The sequence below is a fragment of the Bubalus bubalis genome, chromosome 9 (assembly GCF_019923935.1).
Source record: "Bubalus bubalis isolate 160015118507 breed Murrah chromosome 9, NDDB_SH_1, whole genome shotgun sequence".
NCBI classification, from domain to species: domain Eukaryota; kingdom Metazoa; phylum Chordata; class Mammalia; order Artiodactyla; family Bovidae; genus Bubalus; species Bubalus bubalis.
The window spans coordinates 91,095,989-91,117,441 of record NC_059165.1 but is presented as its reverse complement, the minus strand read 5'-3'; the positions used below and the strand labels follow the sequence as shown (position 1 = coordinate 91,117,441).

Below are 21,453 nucleotides of genomic sequence, written 5' to 3'. Positions count from 1 at the left end.
AAGAAGAGTTATGCTGATGACAGGCACCCCAAGATGATGGATGAGACGGCCTCTCACCTGTGTCCTCCCCCCACACCCAGCGCTCCGGTGTCATCATGAGAAAAACACCAGACAAACTCCCACGGAGGGAAGTTCTACCAAATCTCTGACCCCAGTCCTCCTCAAAGCCGTCAAGGGCATCAACAACAAGGAAAGTCTGTGATGGACTTCCCTGGAGGTCCAATGGTCAAGACTTCGCCTACCAATGCAGGGGGCGAGGGTTCGATCCCTGGTCAGGGGAGCTAAGATCCCACATGCCTCCTGGCCCAGAACTTAAAACAGAAGCAACGTTGTAACAAATTCAATAAAGAATTTTAAAATGGTCTACATCAAAAAATCTTTTTCTTTTTTAAAGTCTGAGAAACTGTCACAGCCCAGAGAAACCTAAGGAGACATGATGACTAAATGTTACGTGGGGACTTGGGTGGGATCCTAGGAAAGAAAAAGAATATTAGGAGAAAATTGCTATGGATATCTCAATAAATTGTGGACTTTGGTTAATAATTATGTGTCAATACCAGTCTATTAATTGTATCATAAGTATCAGCTTCATGTAAGATGTGAATTACAGGAGGTGTGTGTTTGGAAGTTTTCTGTAATATTCTTGCAACTTTTCTGTAAATCTAAAGCTACTAAAAAGTAAAATTTTCAAAAAAGAAAGGCAGCCAGCTATGCATCTGTGCCCCTTTAATTGGTGGAGCACGAATTTGCAAAACAAGACCTGCTTTTCCTGGCAATGCCCAGACTGTTTTTTGGACCAGAGCTCACTCTGCCTGATTCTGACCCATGTGCTCCGGCTCCTTTGTTTCCCAAGGAAATACTCAGGCAGAAGGGTTTGCAGAGTGCACGGGTCCGTCAGGGGCTCCAGCTGCAGGGCCTGCTGACTCAGGGAGGCACTGCAGCGGTAATTCATCTCTACAACTCAGCAGTGCCAGCTCAGCAAAACGGGAACTGTTTTGATGGAGAAGGACAGTAGGGCATTTTTTCTTTTCTTTTCGAATTGTGGTGCTGCAGAAGACTCTTGAGTCCCTTGTCAATCCTAAAGGAAATCAACCCTGAAATTCATTCATTGGAAGGACTGATGCTGAAGCTGAAGCTCCAATACTTCGGCCACCTGACGCAAAGAGCCAGCGCATTGGAAAAGATCCTGATGCTGGGAGAGATTGAGGGCAAGAGGAGGAGGAGGCGACAGAGGAGGAGATGGTTGGATGGCATCCTCAACTCAATGGACATAACCTTGAGCAAACTCTGGGAGATAGTGAAGGACAGCCTGGTGTGCTGCAGTCCATGGGGTTGCAAAGAGTCAGACACGACTTAGTAGCTGAACAACAACACGGACACATTTATTCTATCGCCTCTGTTCTTTGTAGGGCATGAGCTGGCACCCTCTGCAGGATGGAATCTAATCATGCTTCTTCCTCCACACCCTTCCCCCACCTCGCCCACCTTTTTCCCATTCACCATCCTTTGAATGTTCTTTGAGTAACCACTATCTTCCAGGAGTATTGGTGGGTCTTGGAGGTAAAGGATGAACTAGGTGACTCCCTGTTCTCATGGAAGTCAAAAGTCAAAACTAAGCAGGGGTGCAAAGGAAATGAAGACACACATCTATGCAAAAACTTATACCTGAATGCTTTACAGCAGCGTGATCACACTGGAGACAACCCAAATGTCTATCAAGTGATGAATGGATTAACAAAACAGGGTCCATCCACAGACTGGAATATTATTCAGCTTCAAAAAGGAGAGAAGCGCTGACACTGGCTAGCATGTGGAGGGACCCCTGAGAACAGGACGCTCGGTGAGAGAAGCCAGATGCAGAAGGACACACAGGGTGTGACTCCATTTACATGAGACATAGAAAACAGGCAAATCCACAGACATGGAGAGTGGGTTTGTGGTTGCCAGGGAAATGGGGAGTGGCTGCTGATGGGGATGGTTTCATTTTGGGGTGATGGAATGTTTTAGAACTAAATAGAGTTGATGGTTGCACAACAGATGAGTTGTGCATTTAAGATGGCTATTTTTATATTATGGAAATTTCACCTCCATTTAAAAAAGCAAAAAACAAGGTTCAGATTAAGTCAGAAGATTTTAAAGAGGCATCTTCCTTTCAGATTGAGATAAGACAACTCCCATGCCCATTTCGTGTACACATTGCTCTGCATCTCTGGTCTGCAGCTGACACCCATGCTCTGGACATGGGGAGGGCAGCTGGTAATTCACGAATACGTCCAGGGTTCCAGAGGACAGGCGGCACACCGCCTTCTTGCAAGGTTACCTGAAATTGTGCTCCCAAATTGCAGACTGGCAGCTGATGAACCGCCGCTAGCTCTGTCCTGCCCACACAGCATTTCACAACATTTTTAACTCGCTGTCAAATCAGAGATGAGACACAAAAAGCCTAGATTTCAGTCTGTTCTTGAATCAGATCTGCCCTCCTTGTATGGTAACCACCACCAGGAGCTGACTGTCCACAACCCCTGCTCACCTGGATGTTGGAATTTCCTTCTAGTTCCTTTTTCTCATTGACTCTGCCTTCCCTGCACCTATCAGTTTGAGGCTGAAGTCCTGTTGTGCTAGAATCAGCTAGAACCGTCATCTACCCCACGGCAGGATACTCCCTGTGTTGAAATGTTGACATCTTGTTGAAATGCATCATCTTATTTGCTCCTCACAGCATCCCTATGAGGCAGGGAGAAGACCGTTTCACAGAGGAGGAAACCAAGGTTAAACTAGGGAGAGTAGGGAGGGCTGAACCATTCATACTGGCTGAGCTGAGTCCAGTCACTGCCCACTACTGCCCCCTTGTGCCCAGTCTGCACATGTGCACCAGCCCCTCAGATCCACAGTGCTGCAGCTTTCAAGGCCAAGTGTTCAGTTGCTCAGTTCCATCTGGCTCTTCGTGACCCTATGGGCTGCAGCATGCCAGGCTTCCCTATCCTTCACCAACTCCTGGAGCTTGCTCAAATTCATGTCCATTGAGTCGGTAATGCCATCCAACCATCTCACTTTCTGTCGCCTTCTTCTCTTCCTGCCTTCAATTTTCTCAGCATCAAGGTCTTTTCCAATGAGTCAGCTCTTCACATCACAAGGCCAAAGTACTGGGGTTTATTCCCCGAGCATCAGAAAGATCTCAGCTTCTGCAGACCTGAAACCCCTTCACAAACTCCAAGTGGATCCAGATGGCTCCATGTAGCACCTGCTTTCTGTGTTGGGAAACCCATGTGAAAAGTGGGGTCCCCCGACTCCACCAGGTGTACAGTGTGGCTTAATCCTTCTGGCGTGGGTTGGCTTGCATCCCCTCAAAACGTAACTCAGGTCTGAACTCCCAGTACCTAGGAATGTGACCTATTTGGAATAGTTGCAGACATCATTAAGTTAAGATGAAGTCATACGAGACTCATTGATGGGCTCATAAGAAGAGGGAAGTTTGGACACACACACAGAGGAGAGGGCCATGGGAAGATGGAGGCAGATGCAAAATCAAAACTACAATGAGGTACCACCTCACACTGGTCCAAATGACCATTATCAAAAAGCCTGCAAACAATATATGCTGGAGAAGATGTGGAGGAAAGGGAACCCTCCTACACTGTTGGTGGGAATGTAAATTGGTGAGTCACTATGAGAACAGTATGGAAATTCCTTCAAAACCTAAAAATAGAGTCACCCTATGATCCAGCAATCCCACTCCTGGGCGTATATCCAGAGAAAACCAAAATTTGAAAAGATGTATACACCCTTATGTTCATTACGGCACTATTTACAATAGCTAAGACATGGAAGCAACCTAAATGCCCACTGATGGATGAATGGATAAAGAAGATGTGGGACCTATAGGCCATGGAATATTACAGCCATAAAAAAGAAGAAAATAATGCCATTTGCAGCAACAAGGATATACCTTGAGATTGTCATACTGAGTGAAGTAAGTCAGACAGAGAAAGACAAATATCATGATATTGCTTATATGTGGAATCTAAAAAAATGGTACAAATGAACTTATCTACAAAACAGAAAGAGTTACAGATGTAGAAAATAAACTTATGGTTACCAGAGGGTAAGTGGGGGGATAAATAGGAAGATTAAGATGGACATGTACATACTTTGCAGTTGTTCAGTCACTAAGGCAAGTCTGACTTCTGTGACTCCATAGCCCGCAGCACGCCAGGCCTCCTTGTCCCTCACTATCTCCTGGGCTTTGCCCAAGTTCATGTCCATTGAACGAGTGCTGCTATCCCACCATACACACTACTATACATAAAATAGCTAACTAATAAGGGCCTATTGTATAGCAGAGGGAACTCTACAGTACTCTGTAATGACCTATATGGGAACAGAAGCTAAAAAAGAGTGGATACACGTATATGCATATAATTGACTCACTTGCTGTACACCTGAAACAAACACAATATTGGAAACCAACTATATGCCAAAATTTTTTTTAAAAACTAAAAAATAAAACACAAGCTTAAAAAAAAGATGGAGGAAAGCAGTGATGCATATAGAAGCCAAAGAACATCAGGAATGGCCGACCACCACCCAAAGCAGGAAGAGGCAGTGAGGATCCTTCCCCAGCACCTTCAGAGGGAGCTATGGCCCTGCTGACACCTTGATTTTGGATATTTAGCCTCCAGAACTGAGAGAAAATGTCTCTTGTTTTAAGCCAGCTTGTGGTACTTTGTTAAAGCACTATCCAAATTTCCCTCCTGGGCATTCCTTCTGGACATGACGTCTGTGAACCCTCCGCCCTGACACCTGTGATCTAACCAGGCTCTCTTACATACTGCAGTCCCTACCCTGCAAAGATCCTCTCTGTCCCAATGCCTTTGCACATCCTGCCCCCGCTGACTACAGGGGCCACTTCCTGCTTTCTTTGCCCAGTGAAATTGCTTAGCCTTTGAGGCTGGGTCAGTGTCCTCCAAAAGACCCTGTCTGAACCTGACCTCCACCTCACCCCTGCATTCCGCCTCTTCCTCTCTCGCTTTGGTGAGTCACAGGCCTGGCCCTGGAAGAAGCAGCCCTCAGCAAGGGTCTGTTGAAGGAAAGATTGAGTCAGGGCACATTTTGCAAGTGGCAGGGAAAGGCCAAAATCAAGAAATACCTGTCACTCAGAATCAGCCGATATTGCAATAGTTCTGGCTTCAGAGGTCGCCCCTAGACCTAGTTCCACCCTCAGGTCCTAGACTCTGTCTTAATGTTATTCATAGTGTGAAAGAAAGGAATTTGGAATAAACTGTGGGCCCCAGGACCTTTGACTATGCCTTCTGCTTCCCAAGTGGCTTCCCAAGTGGCTCAGTGGTGAAAGAATCTGCCTGCCAATGCAGGAGACACAGATTTGATCCCTGGGTTGGGAAGACTGCCGGAAAAGGGAATAGCAACCCACTCCAGTATTGTTGCCTGGGAAATCCCATGGACTGAGAAGCCTGGCAGATTACAGTCCACGGGGTCACAAAGAGTTGGATATGACTGAGCACTGCTTCCCAAACAGTGCTCCAGGGCTTCGATGGCCTTCAGATTGGCCATGCTGCCTCAGTCTCCCCTCCAGGGCTTCCCAGCCTCTACTTCTGCCTGATCCACAGCCACCTCTGGTGCAGGGTAACAGCAAAAACTCTTTCTGAGCATTAAGTAGGCTTTTCCAAGGCTCAAAGCTGGACTAGCAGCTCCAGGGCTTATAATAGGACTCTTGCAAACCTATGTCAAGGGAACTGTGGAGAGGCCTTCAAAAATTATAGGCAACTTTGGTGGTTTCAGACACTCAGATAAATCTACCCTTCTCTGCACTTTCTGACACCTTTTCCCATTCATCTTGTTCTGGTCTCTCCCAGCACCATCACCTCTTGGCTGGATCAGAAAGCCTTGTGGGGGAACTTCCCTGGTGGTCCAGTGGCTAATACTCCACACTCCCAATGCACGAGGCCTGTGTTTGATCCCTGGTCAGGGAACTAGACCCCACATGCTGCAACTACAGATCTAGCCACAACTAAGACCTGGCAAGGTAAAGAAATATTTTTAAAAAAGAAAGCCTGGGGTTGTGAGCAGAATCACAGACCTCCCAGCCCTCGCTCCCCATCCCTCACTTCACCCCCGGCAGTCACGCTGGCTCAGCGGATGCAAACAGGATGTTCTGGACCTAACTGTGTTCTCCCAATGCCTAGTATGACTGTGTTTGGAGACAGGGTCTTTAAGAAGCAATTGAGATTGAAAGAGGTCAAAAGTGTGTAGCCCTGGGACCTCTCTGGTGGTCCAGTGGTTGGGACTCCATCCTTCCACTGCAGAAAGTGGGGGTTTGACCCCTGGTTGGGGAACTAAGATCCCACATAAGCAGTCAAAAAAAAAATATGTGGGGCCCTGATCCCTTAGGACTGTGGCCTTACAAGAGGAGGGAGAGCCACGAGAAAGCTCTCTCTCCACCACTGAGAACAGAGGAAATGCCATGTCACAAGAAGCCAGAAAGAAAGCCCTCACCAGAAGCCAGCCCTGCTGGCACCATGATCTCAGACACCCAGCCTCCAGAGCTGTGTAAGAATAAACACCTGCTGTTGAAGCTGCCCCGTGTGCCGTATTCTATTGTGACAGCCCAGCGTCGCTGGAGTTCATGAAAGAGAAACGCTGGAGTGGGTGGGGGACAGGGGACGCTCAGGGCGCCCCATCACTTCCTGCCCTAAACCCACGGCTCCTGCCTGACAGTTTTTGGACTGCTGAGCTGGACAACATGCAATCACTGCTGTGTGTGCATTGAACTTGGAGAGGGAGCATGCTTGGCCTACCCTGTGCAGGGATAGGTGCATATAGACAGAGACTGAGCAAAGGTAGATAGACAGATAACAGACAGACAGACACCGAGAGAGACAGAGGAGGAGAAGGGAGAACAGTAAAGGAAGTATCAATAAAATCTCAAGAGTCAGCAAATCTGGGTAAAAGTTTACAGATATTCCTTACACCATTCTTACAATTTTTATTTTCTAAGCTTGGGACTATGTCAGAATAAAAAGTTACAAGGGAGAGGGATAAATCGGGAGATTGGGATTGACATATACATAGTGGGTGGGCTCAGTCGCTTCAATTGTGTCCGATTCTTTGCGACCCCATGGACTGTAGCCCACCAGGCTTCTCTGTCCATGGGATTCTTCAGACAAGAATACTGGATTGGGTTGCCATGCCCTCCTCTGAGGGATCTTCCCAACCTCGGGACTGAATCTGTGTCTCCTGCATTGCAGGCAGAATTTTTTTTTTTTGCCACTGAGCCACTGGGAAAGCCCATATACACTACCATATATAAAATAAATAACTAATAAGGATCTACTGTATAGCACAGGGAACTCTCTTCAATGCTCTGTAATGACCTATATGGGAATATAATTTATAAAAAGAGTGAATATATGCATACATATAACTGACTCACTTTGCTGCACAGCAGATACTAACACAACATTGTTAACCAACTATTTGTCGTCCAGTTGCTAAGTCATGTTTGACTCTTTGTGATCCCATGAACTGCTGCATGCCAGGCTTCCCTGTCTTTCACTATCCTCCAGAGTTTGCTCAAACTCATGTCCATTGAGTTGATGATGCCATCCAACCATCTCATCCTCTTTTGGTTGGCATCATTGACTATACTCCAATAAAGGAAACTAAAAAAAATTACAAACACAATGAAGAGCCCAGATGCGGCAAGACCTAGCACAGCCCCCTGAAAAAGAAAAAAAATTTACAAACAAAACCCACAGGCTGAGACACCTAATCCTGCACCCACCTCCTTGGCTGTAAGATGCTAGCCAAACCCCTCCCCACCTAGGTCCTCAGTTTCCCCATCCAACTTTCCTTCAGTCCCTCAATCTGCTTCCACTGGCCCCAGGGCCTTTGCACATGCTACTCTCATTGCTTGGAATGCTTGATTGCTACCCTCAGCCTCTTTTCCCTGTTCCCCCCTCATCACTCAAGGTCAGCTCCTCCTCTAACCTCCCCAACCCAGTCAGACCCCACCCAGGCTTGCTCCAGGTGCCAAGAACCCAGCTTCAGTTTTCCATTGGCTGGTGAGGTTATAAGGGACCACCTGTCTCTGCCCTGTTCTTCCAGCACCCCATGAGGGCAGGTCTCCTGTTTGCCAGGTGTCCCCAGAGTCTCACCCACGGCCTGGCACAGTTGGTGCACATCGCTAGAATGAATGGATGGGCAAAGGAGGCAGTGAATGGGTCATCTCCAGGCAGCCCTCAGCTATAGTCCATGGGAATCTGCACAAGTGCGGAAAGACACTGCAGAAAACAGGCACAGTTTGCATGCCCGGACATACCCGGGGGAAGCTGGGAGAGGCCCCAGGAAGGGATCAGTGTGCTGGAAGGAATAGAATCAGGGGTTGTCTGACTCAGACAGACGTGCTTATGTTGGGCTGCATCTGGACGCTATATAAAGAGCTTTACTCACTCCTCCCGGAATGAGGAGGACAGTGCCTCAACGAAGGCATGTTCCCGACCCAACCCGGGGTTGCACAGCCAGCCACTTATCCTGTGAACACTGAACCACTGAATGGGGGAGAGGAGCCCTTTGCAGCTGGGGAATCTTACTTGAAATTCACACGTACAGCTGCAGTCAGCCCCACTTTGTCTCAAGGAGGCTTGGGAGAGGAGGGTCTCTTTTATTGGGGGGTGGGGGATGGGTAAAAGGAACCAGAGTGAAGGAGATACAAGCTGATAACAATGATGCTGGGACTTCCCTGGGGGTCCAGTGACGAGGACCTCGCCTCCCAATGCAGGGGCTGAGGGTTCAATACCTGTGGTTGGGGAGCTAGACTCCCACCTGCCTTATAATCAAAAAACCAAAACATCAAACAGAAGTAATATTGTAACAAATTTAATAAAGACTTTAAAATGGTCCATACCAAAGAAAACTTAAAAAAAAAAAGAATAATGTTGAGACTTCCCTCATGGTCCAGTGGTTACGACTCTGAGCTTCCACTGAAGGGGGTGCGTGGTTGGGGATCTAAGATCCCGTCTACCTCTGAGGTGCAGCCAAAAGATAAATACGTAAAAAAGAAGGAAAAGAAAAATGATGCTGCAGGCAGCATCAAATTCTCAAACGACTTTGTGAGCCAGGAATGACTGTCCCTATTCTACAGTTAGGAAAACTGAGGCACAGAGATGCTCAAAGAGCTGTCCGAGGTGGCCGCACAAGCCCATCAGAGAACTGGGATCGGAACCCACTGGCATCTGGTTCCACAGCTTGTGCCATCTTGTTTCCGCTGTGTCGCTTGAAATAAAACTAGAGTGAGCAAGGTGAGTTTTGTGCTGTCATCAGAGAATTTTTTTTTTTTTAATGTCCAGGAAGGCTTGGAGTTTGCCACCTGGGGAGGCGGGGTTGAATCAGAAGGTTTTTGAAGTCTGGACCTGGGAATGCTTTGGTCTCAGTGGTGGTCAGAGTTCATGGGACCACAGGGCGAGCGACGCTGAGACTGGTTGGAGATGTTTCTAAACTCCCAGAGTGCTTGGTGCTGGAAGGAACCTATTGAGGTCACCCCATCTAATTCCGCCTTTTCTATGGGACAAAACAGACCTTCCACAGATGAGGGGCAGCTCCTCAAGGTGGCCGGCTCTTGCCCACTCTGGGGCATTTCTAGCCATGGGTGGAGCCCCTGCCAAAACTTTTGTACACAGTGCTATATTTAAAATGGAAAACCAACAAGGACTTACTATATAGCACAGGCAACTCTGCTCAATGTTATGTAGCAGCCTGCACGGGAGGGGAGTCGGGGGGAAAACAGATACGTGAATATGTACGGCTGAGTCCCTCCACTGTTCACCTGAAACTGTCACAACATTGTTAATCAGCTATACCGCAATACAAAATAAAAAGTTAGAAAAATGATCTTTAGTTCACCCAAACTGCCAGGTATCATGAGATCCCTTTCCTTTAAAAATTTATTTTATTTTATTTTTTTGGCCAAACCACACAGCATGTGGGATCTTAGTTCCCCGATCAGGGATCAAACCTGCATTCCCTTCATTGGAAGTGCAGAGTCTTAACCACTGGACCACCAGGAAGTCCCATGAAACCCCTTTCTACACATCCAGGCAACAGTGCTCCTTGTATTGAGTTGAAGAGAAAGACTTTCACAGGGGAATGTAGAACAAAGGACATTCTAACGGTGAATGAATAGGAGCTTGACTCCAATGAAGTTGCCATCTCCTTCTTAAACTAAGTCTTCCTGAAGACAATGGTACTGGGCAGACAAGAGATTCTTGGTTATTCTGATGTGGGGCATCTATTGCTTTAAGAACCACAAGAGGGACTTCCCTAGTGGTCCAGTGGCTAAGACTCTGAGCTCCCAATGCAGGAGGCCTAGGTTCGCTCCCTGGTCAGGGAACTAGATGCCACGTGATGCAACTAAGAGATTGAATGCCACAACTAAAGATCCTGCATGCCTAAACTAAGACCCGGGGCAGCTAAATAAATAAATAAAATAAATATTAAAAAAAAAAAAAAAAGAAGACAAACCACAAGGATTGGGGTGAAAAGGACTAGGCTGCCAAGAAGCCCAAGATTCTCAAATGAGGGGGTGATGCCCTCAACATCATGGCTTCTCCTGGGACAGGTTGACAGGAAGCTCTAGACCTCCCCCATCAGCCTGTTCTGCTTTTGAAAGGATGGGCGTATAGACTATGCACATATGGGGCCATTTGAGTCCAAAGAGCCTAGATTAGACGCAAACCTTTCATGCCTGTCCCTCAGCCTAGTTCTGCCCTCAGCACCCTCCCCCACTGAGACTTTCTGGAGCTGGAACTCCTACCCAAGTTCTCTTTTCCAGGGTGAATGTGCCCAGTCTCGTTGACCTTCCTTCCCAGATGGTTATGCCACTAACTCTTGGGCATCATTTCCCTGGGATAAACTCCTTGCATTAAAGTGGGAGGGAGGGACTTCTCTGGCAATCCAGCGGTTAAGAATCTGTCCTTCAATGCTGGGGACATGAGTTCGATCCTTGGTCGGGGAACTAAGATCCCACATGCCTTGGGGTAACCAAATCCACGTGCCACAACTAGAGAGTCTGTGTGCCAAAGCTAAGACTCCATGCAGCCAAGTAAATAAATAAATATTTTTTAAAGAGTGGGAGGGAGGGACTTCCCTGGTGGTTCAGTGGTTAAGAATCCACATAGCAGTGCAAGGGACATGGGTTCGATCCATAGTTGGGGAACTAAGATCCTGCAAGCCGTGCAGCATGGCCAAGAAAAAAAAAAATGGGAGGGAGATGAGCAGTTGAATCAGGGGGAGCCTGTGCTGATGATATTTCCTCTTACTTAACGCCTTGCTGGAGGAGAAAACAGAGACAAGTACCTCAGCCACACACGGCTCCCTTCTTAAGATTTTTCATTCCTACTAATGACTGTCATCCATTCACCCATATCTACTGAGCACCAACTGTATGCCTGTGATCACACCAAAGGCCCCTGCTCTCATGGGATCCATCATGGAGAACAGATTGTAAACAAGTGTATGGAATAGTCAGTGAATTAGATTGTATGAGTCTCCTGTGGCTGCTGTAACAAATTGTTCCAAATTTAGTGGCTTCAAACAGCACAGATGTATTCTCTTATGAATCTAGACACCAGAAGTAAGTCTGAAATCAGTTTCATGGGGCTGGTTTTTCCTGGAGAAACCAGCACTGCATCCCTGGCCGGGTGGCCTCTTCCTCCCATGACTCTAAGTTGTTACTGTCATCATCACAGCTCCTACACCTGCAGACAAACCTTCCTTTTTTTTTTTTTTTTTGACTGTGCCCTGAGGCATGTAGGATCTTACTTCCCCAACCAGGGATTGAACCTGCACTCCCTTCGCTGGAAGCTTGGGGTCTTAACCATTGGACAGCCAGGAAAGTCCCCTGCCATCCTTTTATACTAGGGGTCCTCAAACTCTGGGATCTAATGCCTAACGATCTGAGGTGGAGCTGATGTAATAATAATAGAAATAAAGTGCACAATAAATGCCACGCACTTGAATCATCCCAAAACCATTCCCTTGCCCCCACCCCAGGTCTGTGGAAAAACTGTCTTCCATGAAACTTGTCCCTGGTGCCAAACAGGTTTGGGACCACTATGTTATACAGAATCCTGTGATTACATTGAGGACCTCCCCCTCGACAATCCAGGATTGTCATCTCCCCATTTTGAGATCCTTAACTCAATCATATTTGCAAAGTGCCTTTTGCCACATTAAGGAACATTCTCCAGGGAGGGACTAGGACATGGATATCTTGGAGGGCTGTTATATAGGAAGGAAACAATTTAAGAACTGGGGGGGGGGGGATAATTAAAGGGCTAGGAGTTTCTCTCTAAGAAGGTGGCCAGTGGGTGGAGATCTGAAGGAGGCAGGTGTCTGGGGAAGAGCACGCCTGGCAGAGGGAACAGCCAGTGCAAAGTCAGAATATCAGAGCCAGCCCAGCACAGAAGGAACAGGAAGGGAGCAGCAGGGGCCGGAGGGCACAAAGGATGGAGAGTGGCAGGAGCACGTGGAAGCTGAAACCCGGAGTTTTCAAGGAATGAACATCTGACCCAGCAATTTTAAGCGGGGATATGCTACTACAGATAAAAACACACTACTACCTGGATTCTTGGGAACCCAGGTAGGAAGACTATCACAGCCCATGAAAGTGTCAGTTGCTCAGTCATGTCCACCTCTTTGTGACCCCATGGACTGTAGCCTACCAGGCTCCTCAGTCCATGGAATTCTCCAGACAAGAATACTGGAGTGGTTAGCCATTTCCTACTCCAGGGGATCTTCCTGATCCAAGAATGGAACCTGGGTCTCCTACATTGCAGGCAGATTCTTTACCATCTGAGCCACCAGGGAAGCCCAATAGTCCATAAGATGGTTTTCTTCATAGAAGAATGTTTAGAATTCTTACAAGAGTGTGGAAATGGGAGCTATTTTAGCATTTTGGCAGAGGTGGACAGGGAGAGGTGGGAAATCCATCTTAAGTCAGCAAATACCAATTATGAACTTGGCTGGGTCAACTGGGGTGTCTGTACCACGCCTGGGAGAAGTGTCCGCCAGGCCATGCCCTCCACGGCTGACACGCAGGCCGGGGGAGCCATACCTGGGCAGAGCTTCATCATGCCATTCTTCCTTCACGTCCATGTTCTCCATCCGGAGTGTGGCTTCGGTGGTTCCCATGAGAGCTGGGAAGAGGTGCCGACTTGAAGCAGGGGTAAATCCTGAAGGAGAGCCGTGGATGGAGGGTTTACTAGACAATCGTCCTAATGACAATTCCCCACCCATGCACAGAACTTCAGAGATCCATCTGCAAAGAGCACTTGTGTCTGTCATCTTACTGAATCACTGCCCGGACCCATAAGGCTTCTCCATGTCACAGGTGAGAAAACAGAGACATAGAAAGCTGAAAATCCATGTGGGTGGGTCAGAAATTGGAACCCAAAGGAGGGGCTGAGCCTCCAGTTATACACTACCTCCCAGTGAAGCTCTGAAATCCACCCTCCCCATGGCTCACCTGCCCTCACTTACCTTGGACTTCAACTAGGAAGCCACAAATGCAATTAAAGTCATTTATCCTGAAGTGCTAATGACTGATATAATTAAGTTTCCTTGCCGGGGTTGACATTCAGACAGGACCTGGTTAACCCCAACCACCTCTATCTGCTCTGGCCCACCTCCCCTGCCCCTCTGTCTGCTACTCCCATGCCCCTAAGAAGAATCAAGTCCTGATAACCTGACCCTAGAACTAAAAAAGACAGTGAGAAAGTGCCTGGGGTTGGAAATGAGGATAGTAATTTCTCACTAACCACAAAATGCCAGTTTTGTTTTTAATGTTGTGAGGAACCAGGTGGGGGCAGGTTGGGGTGGGGTTAGTGCTCTAGATGGTGGCTTAAGTGCTGGGCTGTCTGGGAGTGTGGTCAGAACTGCTGAGTGAGACTGAACTTGGGGCATGAACATGAACATGCCCTGGGGCATGGCAGACCTCCCCTGCCTCAGTTTCCCTGTCTATCAATGAAAGACTGGATCCAGAAATAACCTCTAACATCCCTTTTGGAATTACACCCAAGATCTTATGACCCAATGAATAGCACAGGTTCTGTGCTTTTAAGCCAGTGGTTCTCAGTTGGGGGTGATGCTGTCTCCTGCTTCACCAGTCACTTGGTAATGTTTGGAGGTCTGTTTTTAGTCGTCACATGCAGGGGAGAGGGGCGCTACTGACATCAAGTGGGTGGAGAACAGTGATGCTGCTCAATGCTTTACAGTGTCCAGGATGGTCCCCCCTTAATCAAAAATGATCTGGCCCCAAACGTCCGTAGAGCTGAGATTAAGTTGTCATCTTCACTCTCCAGCACCTAAGGTCCCGCGTCCAGCCCTCCCCCCTCCCCAACGTCGCAGCTGCCTCTCTAAAGCTGGTGGGTGGCTCTCTATTTGGGTGTGTCTTCCAAAGCCCCTCGCTGGACGGAAAACCCTGTGGATGGTGGGTCTGCCTTTGGGATTGGGGCTCAGAGGGAGGACTCAGAAGGAGGACTCAGAGGGAGCAGGGTGGGGGCCAGGTAGGAGAGAGAGGGTGTCTGAAATGTGACCCTCCCCCATTCAGTGAGAGTTTCTCACTCGATTTTGTCACTGCCCTGGATGTCGTCACTCATTCATGGAGGAGGGACTGTAAGACGCAGTACGGAAGGGCGGGGGGCGGGGGGAGAAGAGAGATCTCTTCCTGATGCTATGGGCAACCGCCACCCAGAACCTTACCGCAAGGGAAAGTTCGCATCAGTAGAAATTCATTTTCTTTATGAAGGGAGTGGTCTTTGCGTCTGTATCCTTCTCCTGAGCTGAGTGTGGCCTCAGCCCCCCGAAAAGGGCCACCCCCGCTACCCTACCCACAGCCGAGCCTGGAGCCTCACATGTCTGCCCCACGATCCTCTAAATGCCGGGATGTGGGTGGGTCCCGCTGGGCCCTGGACACTCCCGCCCTCTGGTCCCCACTTCACATTCAAGGACCATCGAATAAGGAGGCAGCGAGCGGAAGCTGAGAAGCGGTCCTTTCTGCCGTGGTGCTGAATTATCAGCCCCTCGCATACAAGTTCAGACACAGGAGGAGGCATCTCTTGTTTGTAACCATCTCCCTTCCTCCCCACCCCATAGGCAAGCCTTTACGTGCACTTCTGTCAAATCCTTTTTACAAATCCGCTCACGGCGTTATAAATAGGAAACGCACAGAGTTGGGAGTTGTACATTTTGGTCTCGCAGGAAGCGTCCCAGAGAGGGGCTGAGGGTTTGAGCCGCCTAATCTTCCAACACAGCCTGGAAATGGTGCAATCCTCTGCCTTCCAGGTGAACGGTGGGCACGCGAGGTGAACCTTGTGGGTGTGTATGTGTGTATGCGCGCGCGCGCGGCGGATGGTTTTCTCCGCGTGGGGAAAAAATGGAGGTGTTGCCATTCCAAGAATCGCCAAGTACCCCGGCTCTCCGCTCCCACCCGCCCATCTGCCAGAAGCCGGGTTTGCAGCCCCGGAAACATGGGGGACGATCTTCCTCAACAGGGCAGGGAGAAAGTGGACTCACCTCCGTGCGAGTACCGGCTACCTCCGCGGCCTCTCCCGGGTGAGCGCAAACAAAGACGAGCCCCGGGAGCCTGCAGACCTCGGTCCCCGGGCCTTCAGAGCATCCGAGGAAGATGCGCTCAGGGCGAACTCTGCATCCAAGGAAGGTCACCCAGAGCAACGCGGCGGGCGCAGACGGGCGCTTTTTGTCCAGGGATGGTGGGGCAGCGGGCAGGGAAGGCTTGTAGTTAGCGGTCGACTCCCCCTTGCTCGGCCGCGGCTGCGTCTTGGGTCATCGTTGTCTCAGCTTGTGCCTCCCGAGGTATTTTCCTCTCGCCAGCTCGTAGCTGGCAGAGGCTCGGCTTCCTTTAAGACAGTCAATTATGCTGCTTTTGTGTGCAGGGTGGGTGGGTGGGGGCAGGGCTGACCAAAAAGCACAGCCCCCTGGCAGAATCGGTGCTCTCCATTGGCTGAGAGGGGAGCAGTGCTGAGCCTCACTGGGGGCAGAAGCGGAAATGATTCCTGATGGCGCATCACAGATTTAAAAACAAAAACAAGGAACAAATAAATAAATAAATGGCAGCAATGGCCTCATTCCTTGGAATATGAGAGAAGGAATAATAACCTCCTGTACCCACTTCGTGGGTCCCTCAGCTGGCCACTTCCTATGACCCATGTGCCGAGGACCAGGCTGGGTACTGCGGAGGCAGAAAGATTCTTAGACACACGCGCTCGGGGCCACCGAGGGAAAGGCGCCCCCTGCAGGTGTGCGTGCGGTAGCCCCGCCCTGAAAGACGGTAGAATAGACTTAAGAGCGCACTCTCTGAAATCAGACCATAATCGGTTTGAACTCTGGCTCAGCTACGAGCTGGGGGACTCGATTGGGTAAGTGATTGTACCTGTTGGGCCTTAGTTTCCTCATCTGCGAAAAGGAAACGTTAGGCCTCTGGCGTTTCAGCATTTAATGAGGTGATGCGGGCTGGGTGCTTGGCACATACCACAGCATGAGAAGAGTTCTGTGCGTGTTTTCCTGCTGTTCCTGATTTTATGTTTAGACTGGTAGCAGGTTGAGTGGTGCCTTCCGCCCCCCGGTAAAAGATACCTCCAAGTTTTAACCCATGGAACTTGTGAATGTAACCTTATTTGGGAAAAAAGAGTCTTTGCAGGTGGAATTAAGTTAAAGATCTCCAGATGAGATCATCCTGGATTAAAGATGAGCCCTAAATCCCACGACAAGTAACTTCATGAGAGAAGAGGAGGGGGGACGTGATGTGAGATGGAGGCAGAGATCAGGGTGAGGCATCTACAAGCCAGGGGACATGAAGGATGGCTGGCGGTCTCTAGAAGCTGGGGGGAGCACCCAGTGGATTCTCCTCCCAGCCCCTAGAAGGCTCCAACCTTGCCACTATATTCAGACTTCTGGCCTCCAAAATTGGGAGAGAAAAATATTTCTGGGACTCCCCTGGCAGTCCAGTGGTTAAAAGTCCATGCTTCCATTGCAGGGGGCTCGGATCCAATCCCTGGTCAGGGAACTAAGATCACACATGCCATGCAGCACGATAAAAACAAAAAACAACTATTTTTCTATTGTTTTGAGCCTCCTAGTGTGGTACTTTGTTATGGCAGCCACAAGAAAACTTAATACATAACCCCAAGCAGGGTTGGATACCTGTTGTTCTCGCCTGTGCCTCTTAATCACTGTGGTGGTTTTTCACTTGTTCTGTGAACATATCATGCTCATTCCCACCACAGGGCCTTTGCACAAACTGTTCCCTCTGCCAGGAATGCCCTTCTCCCAGATGTTTGCTTTATTCAGGTGTCAGCTCAGAGAGGCCTTCCCTGATCATCCCCTACCTTTACCTCTTACTCCATTATCCTTCCTCTCATTACCTAGTCTGTATTTCAATATAATTTTTTTTTTATCACTGTGGTAAAATACATGTCAGCTTCCCAGGTGGCTCAGCAGTAAAGAGTCCACCTGAAAATGCAGGAGATGTAGGAAACACTGGTTTGATCCCTGGCTTGGGAAGATCCCCTGGAAAAGGGCATGGCAACCCGCCCCAGTATTCTTGCCTGGAAAGTTCCATAGACAGAGGAGACTGGCAGTCTGCAGTCCCTCAGGTCACAAAGTTAGGACATGACTGAGCACATGCATGCAAGTACAAAGTATGCATCACATAAAATTTACCACTTTAGCCATTTGAAAGTGTATGGCTCAGTGACATTAAGTACACTCATGGTGTTGTGCCACCATAACCACTATCTAGTTCCAGAACTTTTCATCACCCTTAATCCTGTACACATTAAGCAGTCCTTTAATTCCCCCTTCCCAGCCCCTGGCAACCACTAATCCACTTTCTGTCTCTGTGGATTTGCCTGTTCAGGATATTTCATATCAATGGAATAATCTACTATGCCATCTTCTGTATCTGGCTTCTCTCACTGAGCATCATTTTTCCAGGATCATCTGCATCGTGGTGCGTGTCAGTGCTTCATTCATCTTTTTGGTTGAATCATATATTTTATTGTATGTATGCATGTGCCATTTTTTTTTGTTTATTCATCCACCAGTAGACAAAAAGTATTTCTACATTTTGGCTGTTGTGGGTGTACATGGATTTATTTGAATCCCTGTTTTCAGTGAACTTGGGTGTATACCTGAGAGTGGCATTGCTGAATGATATGCTAATTCTATGTTTAAGACTGATGCATTTTGTTTTTAAATTTTTGAGTGTGTGGAATGTGGGATCTTAGTTTCCTGGCCAGGGATCAAACTGATATCCACTCATTGCAAGGCAGGTTCTTAACCACTGGACCACAAGGTAAGTCCCCAAAATACAGATGATTTTAAACAGTGGGGTTTTTTTTTGGAGGGGGAGAACCATGTCACATGGCATGTGGGATCTTAGTTACCCCACCAGGGGTTGAACACATGCCCCCTGAATTGGAAGCACAGAGTCTTAATTAACCACTGGACTGCCAGGGAAGTCCTTTTTTTTTTTTTTTTCCCATAATGCAATTGTTTGAAATTATTTACTTGTTTCTTTGTTTATTCCCTCCACTTATTGGAATAGAAATTTCAAGAGAAAAGAGACTTGGTTTCTTTCGTACACTGTAATGTACCATGGCAGCTGCTCCGGGCACAAAGGAGATATTGGGAAATGCAGGTAGACACTGCAGATGTAGGCTCCCTTTGTGGTCTCAGACAACACTCTATTCATGTGGCCACCCCTCTTACTGGTTCGGTGGCTGTGGCCTTCTGAGCCAAAGGTATAAAGACAACCACCCCACGGCAGCGGAGGAGAGCCCAGAGCCTCTGGAACAAAGTCTGGATTCTTCACTTCCTGGCTGGAGGCAGTGGAGCTCTGGGGAGAGATACTGAGTCGGGAATCCAGATTAGCTCTAGTGCTGGGCACTGGGGTCCAAAAAATGAATAAGACTTTGCTTTCAGAGAACTCCTACTCGGAGAAGCAAATGGGCAGGGGAGTGTGGACTGACTTAGAGTCCCCAGTGGCACACTGGTAAAGAATCCACCTGCCAAAGAGGAGACGTAGGAAATACAGGAGATGCAGTTTCGATCCCTGGGTCGGGAAGATCCCATGGAGAAGGAAATGGCAACCCATCCCAGTATTCATGCCTGTAAAACTCCATGGATAGAGGAGCCTGGCAGGCTACGATCCATGGGGTCACAAAAGAGTCAGACACGACTTAGTGACCAAACAACAGCAAAAAGACATCTTTTGAGTAGAGTGGCTTTGTGGGGCATGGGGAGATTTCTCAGAGTTGGGCAGCGGAGGTGATTATGTGAGTTGGGCCCTGAGGAGTAAGTAGGAGTTGCATGGATGAAGGAGAAGAAGAAATTTGTGACAGGACTTCTGTAAAGCAGCGGCCCCTCCTTCCTGAGAGCTTGCCGGGAGCTGTCCGTGGTGCTGCTGCTGCCGCCGCCGCCGCCAAGCCGCTTGCGTGAAACAAATTCGGCTCTTGTCGGGTTTATTTTTAATTGTGGTTAAAATATAGCGAGAGAGCTTCCCTGGTGGCTCAGATGGCAAAGAATTTGCTTGCAATGCAGGGGATTCGGGTTTGATCCCTGGGTCAGGAAGATCCCCTGGAGAAGGGAATGGCAACCCACTTCAGTAGTCTTGCCTGGAGAATCTCATGGACATAAAATCTACCATCTAATAATGTTTAAAGCTAGTGGAGGTGATGGAATTGCAGTTGAGCTATGTCAAATCCTAAAAGATGATGCTGTGAAAGTGCTGCACTCAATATGCCAGCAAATTTGGAAAACTCAGCAGTGGCCATAGGACTGGAAAAGGTCAGTTTTCATTCCAATCCCAAAGAAAGGCAATGCCAAAGAATGCTCAAACTACTGCACAATTGCACTCATCTCACATGCTAGTAAAGTAATGCTCAAAATTCTCCAAGCCAGGCTTCAGCAATACGTGAATTGTGAACTTCCAGATGTTCAAGCTGGTTTTAGAAAAGGCAGAGGAACCAGAGATCAAATTGCCAACATCCGCTGGATTATCAAAAAAGCAAGAGAGTTCCAGAATAACATCTATTTCTGTTTTATTGACTATGTCAAAGCCTTTGTGTGGATCACCACAAACTGGAAAATTCTTAAAGAGATGGCAATACCAGACCACCTTATCTGCCTCTTGAGAAATCTGTATGCAGGTCAGGAAGCAACAGTTAGAACTGGACGTGGACCAATGGACTAGTTCCAAGTCGGGAAAGGAGTACGTCAAGCCTGAATGTTGTCACCCTGCTTATTTAACTTATATGCAGAATACATCATGCAAAATCCTGGGCTGGATGAAGCACAAGCTGGAATCAAGATTGCCAGGAGAAATATCAATAACCTCAGATATGCAGATGACACCCCCGCCCCATGGCAGAAAGCGAAGAAGAACTAAAGAGCCTCTTGATGAAAGTGAAAGAGGAGAGTGAAAAGGCTGGCTTAAAACTCAACATTCAGAAAACTAAGATCATGGCATCCAGTCCCATCATTTCATGACAAATAGATGGGAAAACAATGGAAACAGGGACAGACTATTTTGGGGGGCTCTAAAATCACTGCAGATGGTGACTGCAGCCATGAAATTAAAAGACACTTACTCCTTGGAAGAAAAGCTATGATCAACCTAGACAGCATATTAGAAAGCAGAGACATTACTTTGCCGACAAAGTTCCAACTAGTCCAAGGTATGGTTTTACCAGTAGTCATGTATGGATGTGAGAGTTGGACCATAAAGAAATCTGAGCACCAAAGAATTGATGCTTTTGAACTGTGGTGTTGGAGAAGACTCTTGAGAGTCCCTTGGACTGCAAGGAGATCAAACCAGTCTATCCCAAAGGAAATCAGTCCTGAATATTCATTGGAAGGACTGATACTAAAGCTGAAACTCCAATACTTTGGCCACCTGATGCGAAGAACTGACTCATCTGAAAAGACTTTAATGCTGGGAAAGATTGAAGGCAGGAGGAGAAAGGGACTACAGAGGATGAGATGGTTGGATGGTATCACCGACTCAATGGACATGAGTTTGAGAAATCTCTGGGGGTTGGTGATGGACAGGGAGGCCTGGTATGCTGCAGTCCATGGGGTCGCAAAGAATTGGACACAACTGAGCGACTGAACTGAATGTTTAACGATTTCAAAAATAATTTAACCCTCTAGAGTCACCACGTCTTCTTTTTTAAATTTTATTTATTTCTTATTTACTTTTATTTTTCGGCTGTGCTTGGTCTTCACTGCTGTGCAGGCTTTTCTCTAGCTGTGGTGAGTGCAGGCTACGCTCTAGTTGGGGTGCATGGGCTTCACACTGAAGTGGCTTTTCTTGCTGCAGTGAGGGCTCCAGGCACGCGGGCTTCAGCAGTTGCAGCAAGC

General features: G+C 48.0%; 1 protein-coding gene across 2 annotated transcripts in view; it reads right to left on the bottom strand.

The window, feature by feature from the left end:
* ATCAY (ATCAY kinesin light chain interacting caytaxin) overlaps positions 1-16,264 on the bottom strand; it is a 41,191-nt gene extending 24,927 nt beyond the window's left edge. The window contains exons 1-2 of one of the 2 annotated variants that reach the window (XM_044947942.2): positions 15,586-16,264; positions 13,127-13,244 (exon numbers count right to left, since the gene is read on the bottom strand). In XM_044947942.2, the coding sequence (XP_044803877.2) occupies positions 13,127-13,145 (19 nt within the window). In that variant the 5' untranslated portion in view covers positions 13,146-13,244; positions 15,586-16,264. The remainder of the gene's footprint in view (positions 1-13,126; positions 13,245-15,585) is intronic. The other variant, XM_006042540.4, reaches the window with a different exon arrangement.
* Between the last annotated feature and the right edge of the window lie 5,189 nt (positions 16,265-21,453).